The 20,812-nt window shown below is 38.2% G+C and overlaps 1 protein-coding gene across 1 annotated transcript in view; it reads left to right on the top strand.

Annotated features, from left to right (window-relative positions):
* The first annotated feature begins 3,360 nt into the window (after positions 1–3,360).
* The window catches only part of COPB2 (coat protein complex I subunit beta 2), a 31,163-nt gene continuing 13,711 nt past the window's right edge, over positions 3,361–20,812 (top strand). Inside the window, exons 1-9 of the mRNA XM_040480322.1 lie at positions 3,361–3,552; positions 9,718–9,855; positions 13,320–13,406; positions 13,605–13,731; positions 14,576–14,724; positions 16,816–16,962; positions 18,047–18,146; positions 18,766–18,908; positions 19,684–19,883. Of these exons, the coding sequence (XP_040336256.1) occupies positions 3,550–3,552; positions 9,718–9,855; positions 13,320–13,406; positions 13,605–13,731; positions 14,576–14,724; positions 16,816–16,962; positions 18,047–18,146; positions 18,766–18,908; positions 19,684–19,883 (1,094 nt within the window). The 5' untranslated portion in view covers positions 3,361–3,549. The remainder of the gene's footprint in view (positions 3,553–9,717; positions 9,856–13,319; positions 13,407–13,604; positions 13,732–14,575; positions 14,725–16,815; positions 16,963–18,046; positions 18,147–18,765; positions 18,909–19,683; positions 19,884–20,812) is intronic.

Below are 20,812 nucleotides of genomic sequence, written 5' to 3'. Positions count from 1 at the left end.
TGCTGTCTGTATCTTTCTCAAAATAAATAAACTTTAAAAGATGCTATTGAAAAAAACAAACAGCCCTTGTTTTGGAGATAAATTTGGATTCATATCTCAAGGCTGTCACTCATTCTTGAGCAGTGTGGCATGGAGCATATCACTTAACCAAGCAGACCTCAGTTTCTCATCTATAAGTTGGAGAAAATAAAGTCTTTTAGTACTACTGTATGAATCACAGTATGCAAAGTGCATATTCTCATGCTGAGTACTTAGTGGACACTCAATAAAATTCATTCATAACCATTATTTCCACACTTACTTCCCTTAAACTTGTGTAGTATTTCACTGTCCCAATCCATTTGTTCACACACATCAACAAATGGTAAATCTTACAGAGTGCAAGTATGAACAGGTTTCTTTTCTGGTTTAATGGTTCCAAATTGCTTACTGAATTAAAGTCCAATTCCTCCCTATTTAAGAATCTTCAGGCTCTAGCTCTGTCCTTCCTCTCCATGCTTTTCCCTCAGTGTCCTAAACAAATACCAGGCAAACTGGACTTTTGTGGTTCTCAAATATACCACGTACTCTTTAACTCAAAGTCCTGCTCACATTATTCCTCCTTTATCAAACTGATATCCCTGGCTGGATATTTTATTCTTTGAGTACTTTATTGGTACTTCTCAGGGTACTCATATTCGGTATAGTATTTCATTATTTGTACATAACTCACCTCCCTTTGAAGAGAGAAACTAGGCTATTGTTCATGTACCTACTCACCACTTGGCTAAATGATCACACACACACACACACACACACATTCATACACAGAGTTTTATTTTTTGAAAATGCCAACTAGACTTTTCCAGGAATTATTTTCACTTCCTCAACTTCTGATGAAGGGGTGGGAATAGACTGGGGAGAGCAAGGTGTATACAGAGTACTGATAGAGGCATTGCTGACTGAACTTCCATTTGGATTTCTCACAGCAGCGGAAAAAAGGAAGGGGTGACACAGTCATCCTAGAAATTGACCAGGTAAGACTTTAAGATCTGTTGATCAATTGCAATCAACCTCTTGGGAAACCCTTTACCAATTTGCTAAGCTTGTCCATATTTATTTTCTTCCCCAGAGCTACTTTCCTAACCTTCCAGTCTCCTCTAAACCACAGAGTAAACAAAAGATTTTAAACCCACCATTGAAAACTTAGGAATATACACACATGTAGTTAGTTATTTTATCTATTAGTTCATATTTGAGAATCTTATTTAAAATGGAATTTCTTTTAACCAAATCCAAGACTAAATTTTTATAGGTCTAAAATTTTTATAGGCAGCACCTAGTATAGTGCTTTGGATATAGTACAAATTCAGTATGTAATGGTTGAAAGAAGAATGAATTTATAGTATACAACTGCAGAACTTAATGTTGGTTAACTGCAGTGAGAAAAATGAGAAAAGGTAGAGTCACAGTGTGACATGGGGGGCTCAGCTCTCATCAATACTAACTAAATAAATCCTTGGGTGCCTAGTGTATTTAAGGATTTAAGTATCCCTAACTGAGTGCCTTGAGGATAGAGATAATATGTTATTTTGTATTGCTTGGTAATGTGCCAAGTCTTAAGATACTTTCTGAAGTGCAAGAGTATCCAGGAATCAGAAATATTAGAAGCTCCACTATTCAAGCAAATTACATATAGTTTGAATTCATAAAATTTTCAACGAACTCTTCTCAATTTATATTTCATAAGATAAAACTGCTGGCATTAAAATCCAGTTCCAGACCCACTCTTCTATTAAATATTGCAAAAACACAGGGGGCGCCTGGGTGGCGCAGTCGGTTGAGCGTCCGACTTCAGCCAGGTCACGATCTCGCGGTCCGTGAGTTCGAGCCCCGCGTCAGGCTCTGGGCTGATGGCTCAGAGCCTAGAGCCTGTTTCCGATTCTGTGTTTCCCTCTCTCTCTGCCCCTCCCCCGTTCATGCTCTGTCTCTCTCTGTCCCAAAAATAAATAAACGTTGAAAAAACAAATTAAAAAAAAAACCACAGAATAGTAATGGAAAGATCTTTAGAGATTATCCAGCCTATTTTTTTTTTAATGTTTATTTTTGAGAGAGAGACAGAGACAGAGCGTGAGCAGGTGAAAGTCAGGGAGAGAGGGAGACAGAATCAGCAGGCTCCAGGCTCTGAGCCCTCAGCACAGATCCCTACCTGGGGCTCAAACCCACCAACAGGGAGATCGTGACCTGAGCCGAGGTCCTCTGGCTTAACCAACTGAGCCACCCAGGCGGCCACAACCTATTTTTAATATCAGGAAAACTTAGGCCCACAAAGGGATCACATTAGCAGCAAAGGTCTCACTAAAAGACACGCAGAGTCCATGTCTCTCTCTGAATGTTCTACACACACACACACACACACACACACACACACACACACACACTTCTTGCCTTTCTGAAAATACAGAGGTCTTAAAAAGCCAAGGCTTCTGTCAGGCCAGAGGTACTCATTTAAACGTAACAAGTTTTTATTTGGCCCACGGTGTTTAAAACAAAATAAAAGCAGGAATATAGGAGGATGGTGACAGGCAAATGCTCTCGCAGTTTTTGCAACCTGTGGCTCATGTCCTTTCTACAGTTACCTCTATGAAGAGATACTCTGATGTAGTAGAAAGATCACGGGACTTTGAGGACACATGAATCTGAGATGAAATCCCGACTCCACCACTTACTATGTGGCCTTGGTCAGGCCACTTCTTTGAACTTTAGTTTCCTCATTAGTCAAATGGAGATAATTCAGTTTGATGGAAGGGTTTGAGAGGAAAGTAGGTCTAGCACACAGCTGAAGATCGATAAATATTTGTTAAATAAATGAATAACACAGTCGATGCTCAGTAACAAATGATCATGCATGATTGGAGTCCCTATCTCCTGGGGGCTCCAGACTGAAGGCTCTTGGCCTCCCTGGAAGCTTATTGGCCTCAAGCCCGGCCCTGAGTCTGCCCATTTCTTCCCAGCCTCACTCGGCGCTCGGTCCAGGGCTCGCAGAGAATTTCCTGGTCCTAGTTCTCAGGCCATCTTAGTACTGAGGCGTTGGACCCGTGCTCCGCCTCCTCTCCCCGTCCCTCCCATCAGAGCCAGAGTCGGAGGAGGCGGACGCGGCTCCTCAAACCACAACTCCACTACGGCGGTGCTCCCCCTGCCGTTAGCGTCCAAAGGGATTAAGCATTTCGTTTTTCTCATCTTTTTTCTCTCTCGGTTTCTAGTTCTCAGTCTCCCCTCACGGGTTCGAGTCCATTTCGCTTGGTGGTAAAGACCACACGCAGCCTTCTCAAACCCTTCGGCTCCGGACAGTTTAGAAGGCCGCGTTGCCTAGGAAACTGAGAAGGGCGTTGGAAAACGTCCACCCTGCGTCGCGTTTGCGCAGGCGCTCGCGGCCTGGCTTCCATTATCGCGAGAATCGCCTCCCGGAAGTTCCACGTCAGTCAGTCGGCCGGCAGCAGGTCGGTGGGTCTTTTAGGGTCTGCGTCGCCGGTGGCAAGTGCGGGCTCCCGGGCTCTGACCAACGGAGCGATGGTAGGTCCAGACCCTGCAGGAGGGAGCGGGGCCTTTTCGTCTGAGGCCAGCCTTGAGCTGCTGGAGTGCGGGCTGCGGATGCGGCCGCCGCCTCAGGCCTTGCGGGGTCCTGGTCCGGTTTGAGTTTTTTGAGGGAGGCGGCGGCGGTGGGGCCCAGGAATCTGAGGTGGTTTGGAGACGCAGTGCCTGGGCTTTGGCAAAAGTACCTCATTCTGCCCTTAACACGGTGGCAGCTGACCGTACTCTCATGTTGGGCTTGTTCTTACTATAATAGCGTGTGCTGACCGCACTGACGATCTTAAACAGAAAAGCATTCCCTCTGAAATAGGTAAATAAAGTGTATATGGAGTTCAAAGTGGAATTTCGAATGCTTTGGCATCCCACTTTAAGTTTCTAGGGGGCAAAGAAGGGTTAGGATGTTGCTTATAAAACTAGTGTGCTTTTCTGCATTTGCAAGTATAGTGGCTGGTAAGAATGGCAGTCAGGACAGATAGCACTTTTTTTATTGTCATTCTCACCCTCAAAAATACCCTAAAGTACTTTTGCCCAAGAGTGTTCTAATAAGAAGGAAAAAAGTACAATAGTGTGAGGATATGATTTCTGCAAAAAAGTAAGAAAGTCGGTATTCTGTATTTAAACATTATCCTGCACTTCCCCCACTTTTTACTTGTTATGGAGCATAGGTTCAGAGATTTTGGAGCTTGAAGAACTTGGGGATTAATAAATCCAAAATCTGTATATTGCGGTTAAAAAAAAAAAGTTTGCAAAAAGCTAATTGAGGCAGAGTTGGGATTACAGCAGAGGTTGAGTCCTTAGGGAAACTGGTGAAAGTTATGGATAATGGGTAGAGAAGCACACAGCGTTGCAAAAAATTCAGTGGGTTCACTAGAGACCACCTCTCCCCTATCCTTATCCATGAACTTCGTTGGGTCCCCAGGTTAAGGGCCCCGGAACAAGATCTCAGGTCTCTTAATGATCCTACGTCATATTGCCAGTGATCCGCTCTGGTCTGGGATCTGCTGCGCTTTCAGTAATGGACATTTTCTAACGAAATATCCTTCATTCTTTAGTACATTTAAAATCTTTTTTATGAGATACAAATACGAATTTATTTTTTCACTTGTTTACCATAGAGTGTTTATTATGTGCCCATGCAATTTGCTAATCATTTGCCTCCTAAGTCTTTCAACAGCTGGGAGAATGAGTTATAAGAAGTGTTTATGGAGCGGTTATGATAGGCCAGGCACTATTCTAACTGCTTAACACTGAATTTAATTCTCATAACACTAAGACGTAGATAAAAGTATTATCCCCGTTTTTCTTAATGTCGAACCTGAGAGAAGTTCTAAGTAAACTTGCCCATTATTGCATATTTGAAATGAGTGGCAGAACTGAAATTTGGGTGCAGCATAATTCCCTAGACCTGGATTATACCATCTGTCCTTAAACCCCATATCCAAATATAGAAGATGCTGTGGAGATAAAGACATGAGTAAAGCAATGACCCTGCCCTTAAGAAGAATCGACTCTATAAAGCAAAAAGAGATACATATACAAATGTTAAAGGTTAAAATTAACTTCTGTAAGATCCCTTAGGAAAGGATAGTTCTGGCTAAGGTAATCCAAAAGATTTTATTGGTGGCAGCAGCATTTAAGATGAGTCCTAAATGGGGACGCCTGGGTGGCTCAGTCAGTTAAGCGTCCGACTTCGGCTCAGGTCATGATCTCACAGTCCGTGAGTTCGAGCCCCACGTCGGGCTCTGTGCTGACAGCTCGGAGCCTGGAGCCTGCTTCGGATTCTGTGTCTCCCCTTCTCATTACCTCTCCCTTGCTCACAGTCTGTCTGTCTGTCTCTCTCTCTCAAAAATAAATAAACATTAAAAAAAAAAAAAAAGGGTCCCAAATGCATCCAGTTTTTGGAAAATGGAGGCATTTAGAACGAAGGGTACAGTATGAATATCTTACTCGTGTTTGTATCCTAGAGTGTCTAATACAGTGTCTCCTTCAAAGTAGTCACTTAAATGTTGGGAGAAATGTAACAAGAGATTTCATATGTGCTTTTTAAACTGGGATTTGTGAATTAGAGATACTTGGAAGTATTCTAGGGTTGCTTAGTCCCCCGGCCCAACTTTCCATAGCATCGCTTTTACTCAGTAATCATTAAACATCCATATGGTAAAATATATACAGTTTGTAAGTGATGGATTTCCTCATTTGCTAGAGGAAAAGTGTGAGATGTGCTGGCTTACGTGAAAGCCCCCACTGTGGTTCCTGGCACACAATAGACATTTCATGTTTGTTCACTCTGAAGAGACCAGCAAAAGGAGTTGAAATTTGTCATGCAAATTAATGAGGCAAAATTGAGAAAAGGATGAAGTAAAAAGTCCTGCTTCCCTGAATGACCAAGAAGTGTCAGGATGGTGATTTGACAGTAGAGAGTTTGAGATGGAGAGAAAGGCACACCAGTGGAAACATTTTTTGGAGATTGTAGAGAAGAGCCAAAGAACTCTGATCTTTTAAAGTAAAGAGATCTAGGTTATTGCTAAAAGTGGGAGAGGCGTGTATAGATGTGCTAACAGGGTTGGAAGTAGTAGATGAATAAAAGCCTTGTGAGGCGTTTGCTTTGTTTGATATCTCTGCTGAAAATATCTAGTGATCTTCATTTTGTGTTGAAAAGTAACCTTAAATTTCTGTTCGATTCATGATCATTCTGGAAGATTACAGAAATAAAGATTCCGCAGTAACTCAACTTGCCAAATAAACTTTTCGGTTGTGTTTAAAACCTGTCAAAGGGGAAACATTTTAAATCAGTCTTCCCCAATCTGTGTCCAAGAGCGAATTAAGACTAAATCCAAAGGTATCACTGTTTATAATGAATTAACTTTTTTTCTAGAATGGTAAGTATTCTTGGGAGAATTGAGAAAATACTTTATTCACATCATTTTCTTGTCTGTGGTGTAGATGAATCCAGGTTGAAAAAAGCTGTTTTACACTATTAGCATTTTCTGACTCAAGAGTATTTTAATTTTTGTTTAAAATTGTTCTAATTAGAATTAGGTTCTTGTATTAGATTACTAAGTAATGCATCAGTTAGGTTCCTAATTAAGTATGTTAGGTTCCTATAACTTTAAATCCATTAAAATGTTATAAATATTCCCATTTGCCTCCAAAGGCCTTTATGGACATGGATATAACCCATATTGATCACACATCCCATTCATCTAGTATTTACTAATACTATTGCCAAAATACTTTTCTCTGAAGAAATCAATTTTTTTATTGAGGTATAATTGAAATAATGTTATGTTAATTTCATGTGTACAATATAATGATTTAGCATATGTATATATTGTGAAATGGTCACAACAGTAAGTCTAATTAACATCCATCGCTATACGTGGTTAGAGTAATTTTTTTTGTGTGATAACTTTTAAGGTCTAAGCAACTTTCTATATACAACACAGTATTATTAACTAGTCACCGTGTTGTACATTATATCCCCAGGACTTAATTATTTTATTACTGGAAGTTTGTACCCTTTGACCTCCTCCATCCATTGTGCCCATCCCCACCCCTTGCTTCTGGCAACCACCGATCTGTTCTCTGAATGTATGAGCTTGAGCTGTTTAGCGTGTGTGTGTGTTTATTTTTTTTAAAGATTCTACATACAAGTGAGGTCATATAGTGTTTGTCTTTTTCCACCTTATTTGACTTAGCATAATACTATCAAGGTCCATCCATGTTGTCACAAATGGCAAGGTTTCATTCTTTTTTATGGCTGAATAATATTCCTGTGTGTGTATACAATGGAATATTGTATATAAATATATGTAATATGTATTATGTACATATACACAATGGAATATTATATGTATAGTATGCATATATTACATATGTTTTCTTTATCCATTCATCCATCAGTGGATACTTATACATTGTTTCGATGTCATGGCTATTGTAAATAATGCTACAGTGAACATGGGGGTGTATATATCTTTCCAAGTTGGTGCTTTCCTTGTTCTTTGGATAAATACCCAGAAGTGGAATTGCTAGGTCATACATATGGTAGTTCTGTTTTTAATTCTGGCAGAGGTGGGGGGGGGTGGCGGGGGGAGCCTCCACACTGTTTTCCAATAGTGGCTTCACCAATTTACATTCTAGCCAACAGTGCACAAGGGTTCTGTTTTCTTCACATCCTCACTGACACTTGTTATTTCTTGTCGTTTTGATAATAGCCCTTCTAATGGGTGTAAGGTGCTATCTCATTATGGTTTTGACTTGTGATGATTAGTGACATTGAACATTTTTCATGTACCTATTGGTCATCTGTAGTCTTCTTTGGAAAAATGTCCATTCAGAACCTCTGCCTATTTTTAACTAGATGATTATTTTTATTATTTTTTATTTTTTTGTTCTTGAGTTGTATGGGTTCTTTACATATTTTGAATATTGATCCCTTATCTAGATATATGATTTGCAGGTATTTTCTCCCATTCAGTAGGTTGTCTTTTCATTGATGAAATGAAATGAAATGAAATTCATTGCTGATGTTTCCTTTGCTGTGCAGCGTTTTATTTGATGTAGACCCACTTGTTAATTTTTGCTTTTGTTGCCTTTATTTTTGGTGTCAGATCCAAAAAAATCATCAAGACCAATGTCAAGGAGCTTACTGCCTATGTTTTCTTCTAGTTTTATGGCTTCAGGTTTTACATTCAAGTCTTTAATCCATTTTGAGTCAATTTTTGTAAAATTAACTATGGTGTAAGATAGTGGTCCAGTTTTATTCTTTTGCATATGGCTGTCCAGTTTCCCAAACATTTATTGAGGAGACCATCCTTTCCCCATTGTATATTCTTGGCTTCTTTTTGGCAGGCTAATTGACCATATATGCATGAATTTATTTCTGGGTTCTCTGTTCTGTTCCATTGATCTATGTGTTTTTATGCCAGTATCATACTGTTTTGATCGATATAGTTTAGGATTACTAAGACTTCATGAATAACACTTTAGAATATTTTCGAATAGGACACTCATGACATGGGCACAACATTGTGATTTAGTGGATATTTTATGTATGCTTACGTAGATACTCTGTAAACCAAGGGTTCTCAAAATGTGATCTGCAGTCTCCTAGGAGTCCCCCATTCTTTTTCAGGAGGTTCACAAATTAAAACTGTGTTCCTTATAGTAAGACACTAATGGCCTTTTTCACTATGTTGATAATTTGCACTGTTGGTGTAAAAGTAATAGAAGATAAAACTGAACTGGTATAGTGTCACCAAATTGTACTGTTAGTATATTCTTCATTACCAATTTTTTTTTTTTTTTTTTTTTGGTAAGTTAAAAGTCAGTGTCCTTAAGGGGTGCCTGGGTGGCTCAGTTGGTTAAGTGTCTAACTCTTGATTTCAGCTCAGGCATGATCTCATGGTTCATGAGATCGAGCCCCACATCAGGCTCTGGTTTCAGTTTTCATATTGCAACTAACCTTTAAGAAACTACCACTTGTCAAGTTTTAACGTGTATGAAAGAAGAATATTCATAGCTGTTTGAAAAAAGTTATTTAAATATTTCTCTTTTTCCATCTACATATCTTCATGAGACTAACATCAACCAGAACAACATATTGAAGGCCAAAGCAAATATGAGAAACCAGCTTTCTCCTATTAAGATAGAATGTAAAGAGTTTTGCAAAAATGTGAAACACTACCACTCTTCTCACTAAATTTATTTGGAATATATAGTTGTTTCTCATAAAAATATGTTAAGTTAATATGTAATGAGTTTATTTTTGTTATTTGAAAATGAATTAATAAGTATTTTTAAGTTGTTTCAATTTTAATATTTCACATGGTATCAATAGATATAAACTTCATAAACAAAAGCTTTTTAGTAAATTTTTTTAGAGTGTACAAGATTCCTGAAGCCAACAAGTTCGACAACAACTACTGTAAATTAAAAATAACTTAAGTACTCATATGTTTTTATGAGTGAAGAAGTAGGTGCTTTAGACTTGAAACTGTGCCTACAGTTTAGCAAAGTAAAACTGAATTGTTTTATAGGCCTATTAATGCATGTTAATGTAGTGTTTCAGTTGAGATCTCAAATATGTTTTATTTGGCGTAGCAATTTAATGTTTTGTGGGTTTTTGATGTTGTTTCTCCTTAGCCTCTGCGACTTGATATAAAGAGAAAGCTAACTGCTCGATCAGATCGAGTTAAGAGTGTGGATTTGCATCCTACAGAGCCATGGATGTTGGCAAGTCTTTACAATGGCAGTGTGTGCGTGTGGAATCATGAAACACAGGTAGGAATTTTTAAGGACTTTTTAGAAATAGTGTGTTAGACGGTGATTATAATGAAAGAGAAGAAATAGAATCCACTAGCTATATGCAGACTGCTTTCTCAAATAGATTGGTACAAAGTATTTTCAGTAAAGCAGAACTAACATTTATGGGGTAATAGCTTGTGGGATAAAACGTTTGGGTCTTGTCATACACAATATTTAAATGTTAAATTCTGACGTAGGTAGTATTAACTTTTCTTTGAAATTAAGGAAATTGCCACCAATATAAGGTCACTTGCTCTAGATAAAGTATTAAATTAAGTCAGTGAATATTCTAACGTTCCTAAGAATGGGATTTTTAATTTTATTTATTTTTCCCAAGTACTTGATATAATTATTTGCAGATAACTTTCAATCTGCCATATGAATTATAGAGTATGTCAGAGAAGTATTTATAGTCAGCTTTTGATTACACATATTAAAATATGCATTATACGGATTGTCTGCCTTACATGCTTGTTTTGCTCTTTTTCATCTGAGTAAATAATTAACTTCAAATTGGTTTGTCTCGTTTTCCTTTTTGTTGACCATTCTTAATCTTTTTCCTTCAAAATACAGAACATATAGTCAGCAATATTCCATACGCTTCTGTGTCTACTTATACAATAATTACCTTCAACATCCACGTTTAAGTTCTTAATACCCGACAAACCTCACATTGAATAATTTAAGACGGCAAAAATAGGCTTAGGAAATCAAGGCCAGGAATAAACGTAAAAACACCGTTATAGTCTTATGTCACTAATGACACAGAATGACTGCACACTAAACCAAAACCCCATCAGTGACAATTTATACACATTAACACTTTGTTCTCTGCTTTATGCTACTGCTGATAACATTGTTTGACACGTAGGAAGCACTCAATAATTACTTTTTGAGCTAATGAATAATGAACATTCCATTTATCCCTATTTCACTGTATCAGGAATTCTCACCTCTGCAATTTCACATCTTCATCTTGTGAATCCGTTTGTATTAATGGAAATAATATGCTTGGTAATTGCTTTTTTTTTGATCTACTCCTGCATTCACACATTTAAAATCTTTGTGGTTTTAAGCTAAACAGATATGTTGGTGCCTCCCCGAGCCCTCACTGCGCTTCCTAATTCTTCCTGGGGATCCCTTGTCTCCCCTCCATTTAGCCATGTCTCAGCTGTCATTTCACTGTAGTGTGTTCTCAATCCCAGGTGTACTTCCCTTACCCTTCTCTAGGTTTTCCTGTAACGTAACTCTGCTTTATCTTTACTCACTTTGCCTCATGTTTCTCTTTTGTGCCCTCCTATGCCCTCTGGCAGGGCCGCTTGCTTCCACTTTCATAATTTACCTCATTGGTAACTTGTCTAATTTCCTTCTTTCCTTCAAGAATGGCGGTTCTGAGGTGGACAGGGATTATCCTAGTCTTATTTCCTACTGTTACTCCAAGTGCATATCTGACAGATTTACACTCAGTAAGTCTTTGTTGAATGGTTTGTCTCTTTTGGTTCTCCTTGCTTTTTCCCCTCTATCACCAACAGAAGCTACTTGGCACTCATGTATATTGAGAGCAAAATTCTTGAAAGAGGCAAAAAGTTTTTGGAAGTATATTCAAATGTACTTGAATTTCAAATACATCTTTGAGGTGGTGAGTCCAATGATTAAAAAAATCAGTATGTTGGAATTTGAAGCCATCCTGCCAATTAAGTGGTGTGGGCAAGCCTTTTAATCATGTTAAGGCTCAGTTTAATTATCTAAAATGAAGATGATATTGTTGCCTTCCCTATATCACAGGAGTATCAAAAGGATTAAATCCAATTAGATAAAATTGTGTGTGAGACCTGTAAGGTACCATACAAGTATTAATCATTAGTTTCCTGACTTACATTGAGTGTTTGTTGAGTGTATAGCCTTTCCTCCTGTTTAGACTGTTTAGATTCTAGAATGTGGAGACCGTCTCTTGTGTTATTTGTATCAGTCATAGCACTTAACATGGACCTGAACCATGACCGTTCTGCAGCTGCTTTATGTCTGCAGCTGCCTCATGTGTACGGCTCAGCAGATCCCTGGATTTATTGACTACTCATAAGCTTTCGTGGATTTGTCCATCATCTTAGAGACTGCATGTTCTTTCTGCTCTCAGTGTCTGTATTGTAATCAACTGACAGTGGTTGTACAGGTTGGAGCTTCCCCATTTAATGTCTTTGTGTGAAGAATCTTTGAGGTCTGTCTCTATTCTTTTTTTTTTTTTTTTTTTTTGTAACTTAGTTTTTGTTTGTTTGCTTGTTTTAGTATAGTTGACATACAATGTTACATTAGTTTCAGGTTTACTGGCTTCTGTTCTTTTTATTTAGTGCACATGGTTCATCAGTTAGTAAGATTGTACTTTTTTCCATTACTCTCTGGTACAAAAAAAGATATTGCAAAATGATAGCTTGATTTTCAGAATTTTAAAAAATAAGGCATCAAAGTAGAGGACAAAAAGATGCATTTATCCCTGTTCTTTCTAGGAGGGGTCTCCTAGTTATCTACTTTTATCCTGTATATATTATTCCATTCTGAACAACTTGAAGAGATACCTCAATCACTGTGTAAAGCATAACTTCACTAAAGACAGGTAAACAGCATTTGTATGGAAACAGATTGCTGAGATGTACAAAACAACTGCATCTTTTTTAGGAGTTTATTTTGTGAGTTGACGGGTTTAATTTTAAAAAGAAAACTAAGCAGGGGTGTTGGGTGGCTTAGTCGGTTAAGCGTCCAAATCTTGGTTTCTGCTCAGGTCATGATCTCACAGTTCGTGAGTTCAAGCCCTGCATCGGGCTCCATGCTGACAGTGCAGAACCTGCTTGGGATTCTCTCTCTCTGGCCCACCCCTGTTTGTGGTGTCTTTCTTTCTCTAAATAAATAAGTAAGCTTTAATAAATAAACAAACTAAGCCAATTTATTCAACAAATAGTTGTTACACACTGGTTGTTTGCCAGCCACTGTTCTAAGCTCTGGAAATACAGTGGTGAAAAGATTCCTGCCCTCAGGGAGCTTAGTAGGAAAGATTGACATTAAACACATAATTACGAAGGTGCTGTGTTTTGAAAGGGGAGTGTAAGGATCTGTGGGTAGGTTTTCAGGAGGAGGAAAGGTAAGGCTGGGAGTAGCCAAAGGTGAGGCTAGAGAGAAAGGAAAGGGCAGGCTGGAGCACAGGGGATCTGGAATTTCATCTTGTGGACATTTGCTCTCTTTTATCCTTTGTAAGTATTTTAATTTTGAAACTGTTAAAGAAGAGAAGATTGGTCTGTGTTTTTCATTTGATTGTTGAACTTTTGTATTTTAGCCTGAAAATATTTTTAAATTAGAAGTGATCTAAATAAATAGATGTTTTAAATATAACAATAGATTCTTCAGTTATTTTCTCATAACTCAAAGTGTATGTGTTTTTATTAATTTTAAAGACATTGGTGAAAACATTTGAAGTATGTGATCTTCCTGTTCGAGCTGCAAAGTTTGTTGCAAGAAAGAATTGGGTTGTGACAGGAGCGGTAAGTAATTCTGTGAATCTCTAATCCCTTCGGTTCAATTTCTGAACTGGTCAGTGATAATGTGGATGATTTAATTCTTGATTTCTTAATTAGTGTAATGTTTTGAAGTTTGGACTTTAATCCTTGAGCCTATAATCCACTTTTCTTGTGCAGTTGACTTCGTAACAGTAGTAATGACTTCTAGATTTTCATTTCCAGGATGATATGCAGATCAGAGTGTTCAATTACAACACTCTGGAGAGGGTTCATATGTTTGAAGCACACTCGGACTACATTCGCTGTATTGCTGTTCATCCGACCCAGCCTTTCATTCTCACTAGCAGCGGTAAGAAGTGACTTCTTTTGGTTACGTGCATCTCTTTGAGTCATTCATTTTCATTCAGCGAGACGTGCAATTCTTTCACTGCCATTACAAGTAGAGTTCTAATTCCAAGCAGCCTTTAAACTATTTAAATCCGTTAGCGTGCTATCAATGCTGCTTGCTTTTGTATTTAATGAAATATCAACTCTGCTTAGGATTTGTATAGCGCTTGTTCTAGTTCCTGTCAGGGAAGGCCTACAGGTCTAGATGATTAAACATCTGAACAGAAAGCTAATTTACATGCTGGTAAGTGAGTTTTTGCTGGATTGCCATATACCCTATTCAGGTTATACTTGGGCTACTTTGCTCTCTGGTATTCCATCTAAAACAGTGGACTCTTTGGAGGGCAATTAAGACAAGTTGCATTGCATTGGTAATGGTTCTTTGAAACATTTTTAAGTTAAAATTGAGAGAAGTAATTCAAAGCTTTTTTCAGCCATTCATATAAGAGGGATGCTTATTCCCTAGTTACCGACCTCGTTATTCAGTCATACTTAGATTCTAATCAAACTTGTGTTACTCTTTTGTCATTCTGTAAAGCCCACTGAGGCTTTCTTAAATTTTCTCATGAAACTTTTGTATTTGCCATTAGTAATTTCTGTATCTTATCTCCGCTCTTGTGTAGAGAGTTAAGTTTATTCTTAGGATAAATAAGGATTTTGAAAAATGTTTTCAGTTCTGATTCTTTAAGTCATGGAATGTATGATTTCTCTTAGATTTGCTGCCTTAAAAAGCACAGAGACTGCATCTTAGTTCTGACTGAAAGAAATATAAATTGCAACTAACTTAAGACTTTCTTTTGGCCTAGATGACATGCTTATTAAGCTCTGGGACTGGGATAAAAAATGGTCCTGCTCACAAGTGTTTGAAGGACACACCCATTATGTTATGCAGATTGTGATTAATCCCAAAGATAACAACCAGTTTGCCAGTGCATCTTTGGACAGGACCATCAAGGTAGGGTGTCCACTATTTGTATCAGTTATGGTGGTGAAATACAGTTGTTTAGGTGTTTTACTACTGGCTACCCAGAAAGTTATTCCTGATTATAAGTTTCTCTCAAAAGCTTGTATTGAAGTCAAAATAGGATCTCTCACTTTGATCCAGAAGGACATATTCTGTTTAGAAGAATATTGTAGCAACTTGGCGCTCTTTTTTTTTTTTAATATGAAATTTATTATCAAATTGGTTTCCATACAACACCCAGTGCTCATCCCACCAGGTGCCCTCCTCAATAACCATTACCCACCCACCCCCCATCAACCCTCAGTTTATTCTCAGTTTTTAAGAGTCTCTTATGGTTTGGCTCCCTCCCTCTCTAACTGCAACTTGGTGCTCTTAATGGAAGGAGTGTTTTTCCATATCAAACCAGTATACTGAAAGACTTTTAAACCACCTAAACCACCGCAAACCCAGAATAAGAAAAATGCCAGAATCTTCTGTTCCCTCTCCTTTTAGTGTATTTCCTCTATTTCCTGTTTCCTTTTAGTGTATTCATTGTTGACCTCTGCTGATTGTTAATCTATTTTACATTTAAATTTCATCTGCCTCCATTCTCTTTTTCTTATTCTACTTCTCCATACTGCTGCCAATTATCTTTCTATAACATGGGTTTCATCTCTCAGTTTCTAGTCTGAGAGTAAAGTTCCAGTACTTTAGTGTGGACTACAAGGGTTTCCAAGACTAGCCACAGCTAATATGATGAGACATTTCCTATAACCCTGGTCTATCCACCATTCTCTAGAGATGCCATGAATGTTCACATAATCATATTCAGCTATTACCTCTGCTTGTGACACTCTCTATTCTCCCTTTTGATTTTTTTTTCCCCCTCTAGAGAACTACTTATCTTTCAAGGCTTAGCACAATTATTTACTCTGAGAAGCTCTTTCAGACACCCATTTCATCTCCAGACAGAGGCAGTCCTGCTCAGTCCCTTCCTTCCATTCCTTTTGTCTCCATTATGGCCTTCATTTTGAATGATAACTGATGTGTGTATGGCAATCTGTATCCCCCCGAAATGTTGATGTTTGGGGCAGGAACTATGTGTCACCTCCACTCCCTCAAACAGATACTCAGTAGCAAGCAACACAGTACCTTGCTTGTACTAGATGCTTAATACAAGATGCAAGAATGCAGCCGTACTCCTTTTTCCATTATGATTTTTAAAATGTCTCTACATGTATAGATTTAAAATTATATATTGCATTAACTTTTGCTTACGTGTGTGTACTGACGTCTGTATAACATTTTTGTTAGTTTTCCTTTAACTTATAGAAAATGGTACATGTTATTTGTGTGATAATTATTAAATGATACCTCTCTGAATATCTTAGCGTTTTGGCCTTATTTTTTTCCTTTTGCTGGGTTGTCCTGGCTTTTGACATAAGTTGGAAACTTTGAATTAGTTTCAGACTTGCGTCACTAAATTAGGTATATCATGAAAACATAAATTGTCTTATCTTTGGCTCTAGTAAAGTGTGTTTGATCCAGTCAATGGTAAACATTTGTTTACACATCTTTACCCTCCCCTCCCGTGTAGGAGGCACTCAGGAAATATTTGTAAAGGTAAAGCTCAATCCTAGTGCTCTAGTAATGTTTGACTACTTTTACAACTTAAAATTTTTTAGTTAGTGGTAATTTTCTCTTTTTAATAGACCTTCTTAAATTCACTTTCATGATCTTTATGTTAAAATTCTCATAAAATCATTTCTTACCCTTAAAGTATTATTCTTCACACTATAGCCTATGGACCATTGGGGTTTCTATTAAAAATCTAGATTTCTGGGGAATCTCTAGGGATAAAGAAAAATCTCTAGGGATGAAGCCTGGAAATTGGAATTTTCAGAGAATGCCATAGTTATTCTACCCCCTAGAAATTCAAGTAAAGTAAGAAACAACAGAAACAAATGGGTTAAAAAAATGTACATTCTTTAATTTCCCTCCCCTGTGCTTTGGTGTTTTATATAACATGTCAGAAGTGTGGTGGATCTGCCTTGTGAAAGGCGAGTCACCATATTGAATGTCAGATGCTGTCGTTCTCTAAAGGTGTGGCAGCTGGGGTCTTCCTCCCCAAACTTCACTCTGGAGGGACATGAGAAAGGCGTGAATTGCATCGATTACTACAGTGGTGGCGACAAACCATACCTCATTTCAGGCGCAGATGACCGTCTTGTTAAAATATGGGACTATCAGGTACAGTTTTTTCATAACCTTACTTTGCCATATGTTAGACATGGATTTCGTTGTTTCTTACAGGACAGTTAAAACTTGGGTTATTGAACTCCATTCATAGCACAAATAATTTCAGGCTTCAGTATTTACACCTAAACAGTGATCCCAGAGTTCTCCATAAAAATGAAAACAAATGCCTGTCAAGGTTTTAGAAATAAAATGCCATCATGTTTATTTTTCATTTAAAAGTAGAAATTAGAAATTTAAACATTTGATTAAAATGAATTATTACATCCTCTAATATCCTCACTGGTAAACTTTTGTTTATAATTGGAAACTAGCAGATTAATAATATCATGACACAGCCATGCTATAGCCATTTTGCCACATAGACTTTGCAAACCTAGTTATGATTTCTTGTTACTATGCTTTGTATCTCTAAGAGACAGATTCAGTTTCTGTTTTTTCTTTCTCACATCAACATGTCCATAAACAGTTAATAAAATGAAGCCTAGGGGCGCCTGGGTGGCTCAGTCAGTTGAGCGGCCGACTTCGGCTCAGGTCATGATCTCACGGTCCGTGGGTTCAAGCCCCGCGTCGGGCTCTGTGCTGACAGCTTGGATGGAGCCTGGAGCCTGTTTCAGATTCTGTGTCTCCCTCTCTCTGTGACCCTCCCCCATTCATGCTCTGTCTCTCTCTGTCTCAAAAATAAATAAACGTTAAAAAAAAAAAAAATGAAGCCTAGAAAATCAGTGTTACTTAGAACCTTATTCAAATTTGTGCTTAAGTACAGAAATAAAAATATGAAAGACATTACCTTAGGAATTTGGCGAGAAAATATTCAAATGAACACCAGATCTTTTGAGGTGTGTGTGTTTTCTTCTTTAAATAGGATGGTTGCAATTACATTTCCCTGTATTATCAAAGAGTTAGAGAAAGTATGCACACGATAAGATAATTGTGTTTCAAAACTTTCTGTGTCGAATACTATATAGATTGTCATTACTACTATCATTTATAACGTATGTGCACTGGAAAAATTAAAGATAAGTTACTTTTCACACACAAAAAATGTTTTCTGTGTCTTGCTGTCTTTTGATTACAGAATAAAACTTGTGTACAGACACTGGAGGGACATGCCCAAAATGTATCTTGTGCCAGTTTTCATCCTGAGTTGCCAATCATCATCACAGGTTCAGAAGATGGTAAGTTAGAAATGTATGTTTATTCCTGTGCTTTTAATTACAAAGTAGATATTTAAGCCAGGTAGTGCCCGGCATTGTAATTAGGTTTGCTGTTTTTATCAGAATAGAATATTTGAGTTATAAAATGAAGGGACATTGTTATTGTCATCGTCGTCATCATCCTAATGTGTTTTGACTCTATTATTTAAATAAGAGGACACCCAGAAGTCCTAGCGAAAAACTGAAAAAGCCTGTCAATGCTTTGGAGTCTACAAACTTGGGGTCAGATTCAGGCACTGCCACTTCATGGATGTGTGGTTTGGGCAGATTATGAAATGGGAACAGACATATCCACCTCACAGGATTATAGTGAACATAAAAGATCATGTGTATCAAGCATCTGCAGGTACATAGTAGGCACTGTGCCCGGGAAATACATTATTTCACACAGAAAATCACATTTCTTACCTGTAATTTTCTGTTTATTTGTTACTTGATAAAATCACCTACAGACTGTAGATCAAAACTTTACGCTGCCAGGAAGCTAATAAAAAAAGGACTTCGCTGTGGCTGGTTCATCTGACCTAATCCATCGTTAGATGTTCAAATTAAAAGGGAGTGTTCACATTGTTCTTTTTAGGAACCGTGCGTATTTGGCATTCAAGCACGTATCGCCTAGAGAGCACATTAAATTATGGAATGGAGAGGGTGTGGTGCGTGGCCAGTCTTAGAGGATCCAACAATGTCGCTCTGGGCTATGACGAAGGGAGCATCATTGTTAAGGTAATCTCTAATTATACTCTCTCTGGGGGCGCCTGGGTGGCGCAGTCGGTTAAGCGTCCGACTTCAGCCAGGTCACGATCTCGCGCTCCGTGAGTTCGAGCCCCGCGTCAGGCTCTGGGCTGATGGCTCAGAGCCTGGAGCCTGTTTCCGATTCTGTGTCTCCCTCTCTCTCTGCCCCTCCCCCGTTCATGCTCTGTCTCTCTCTGTTCCAAAAATAAATAAACGTTGAAAAAAAAACCAAAAAAAACCAAACTTTAATTATACTCTCTCTGAATAAATGAACATAGTGGAAGCAGTTTTCCTTGTATTTTTGTACAGTCATCTTCTAAGTCACCAGTTTTATTAAACTGGCTCTTCTTTCATTAAGCAAGCGCAAGAGATTAAACACTGGAGGTTTAAAATGAAAGGATGGAGGGATAACTGGGTGTATCAGTTGGTTGGGTGTCCGACTTCGGCCCAGGTCATGATCTCGCAGTTTGTGGGTTGGAGCCCCGCGTCGGGCAGCTCGGAGCCTGGAGCCTGTTTCGGATTCTGTGTCTCCCTCTCTCTCCGCCCTTCCACTTCTCATGTTCTGTCTCTCTCCCTCTCTCCCTCTCTCCCTCTCTCTCTCTCTCTCTCTCTCTCTCTCTCTCTCTCTCAAAAATAAATAAACATAAAAAATAAAAAAAAAATAAAGTGAAAGGATGGAGCCCTCTGTTAAACGAAAATAGAAAGTGTTTATTTTGTGGTTTTATTTGTTTTTTTATTGCTACGAGCCATTTGTTAATTCTTCTAGCTTGGTCGGGAGGAACCTGCCATGTCCATGGATGCCAATGGAAAGATAATTTGGGCCAAGCATTCAGAAGTCCAGCAGGCCAACCTAAAAGCAATGGGAGATGCTGAAATTAAAGATGGAGAAAGACTGCCACTGGCAGTAAAGGATATGGGCAGTTGTGAAATATACCCTCAGACCATTCAGCACAATCCTAATGGGCGGTAAGTCAACCACAATCTCTCTCTGAGCTTCTATGTTGTTAGATATGTGGGTTTGCAAATCCACAGCATATGCTGCTCTTCCTCTAGGGTGGGCATTCCTCATGAGCTTTTGCCCTGGCCTCACAATCCTCAGCATGGCCACAGGCAACCCTACCAGTTGATTAAGTTGGCATGCAAGGGGAAAGCATATTTGCCTTCCTGGCTTTGTCCCACCATGCAATTTTGAACAGTTAAATAGTTTTGTATTTACTCATTTTAAATGTGTTGGGTTTGTGTCCTTGTGCTTCTCTGAGGGCAGGTAACATGTACTTAGGTGCTCTAAATACTTACTGACTTAAGAAGAAAAGCAGACTCTGAAGTTTGTGTCCGTTGAAACAATTTGGGTTGGGATGAGCACTGGGTGTTGTATGTAAGCCAATTTGACAATAAATTATATTAGAAAAAAAGAAACAATTTGGGGACTGGTAATAATTCTGCTTCTTAGCTATAATTTGAACCATCAGTTTCGTTTCTTAAGATTTAGAAAGCACCCAACATCTTGTCAAGAGAGGAGTTTCAAGCATGAGTTTTAATTAAGCCTGTGGTTCTTTAAAAGTCACTTACAATAGATCTGGGCATCTTATAATTCAGTGCTGAGTATTGAAAAAGACAAATTATGTAAACCAGGTATGCTGCCTCATTCAGTAAATGGCATCCACAGTTATTTCTAATGTAATTTTCTTAGGAAGATTAAGAATGCATAATAAATATCACAAAGCTTTTTCTTCCTATAAGTTTTGCATTTCAGCATTGGCAATCTGGTAGCAGCCAATACAGCCAATGCAACTTTAAATAGAGTTGTTTTATATCTGTGGAGAAACTGTTACTCGACTGTGCAACATCCTGTTTTTACTGATTATTTAAATGTTAAAATACTCTATTTTGATAAA

The sequence above is a fragment of the Herpailurus yagouaroundi genome, unplaced genomic scaffold, assembly GCF_014898765.1.
Source record: "Herpailurus yagouaroundi ecotype Mexico unplaced genomic scaffold, PumYag 159, whole genome shotgun sequence".
In the NCBI taxonomy this organism is placed as follows: domain Eukaryota; kingdom Metazoa; phylum Chordata; class Mammalia; order Carnivora; family Felidae; genus Herpailurus; species Herpailurus yagouaroundi.
Note: the sequence above shows the minus strand (reverse complement) of the source record. Positions and strands in the feature narration are given on the sequence as shown.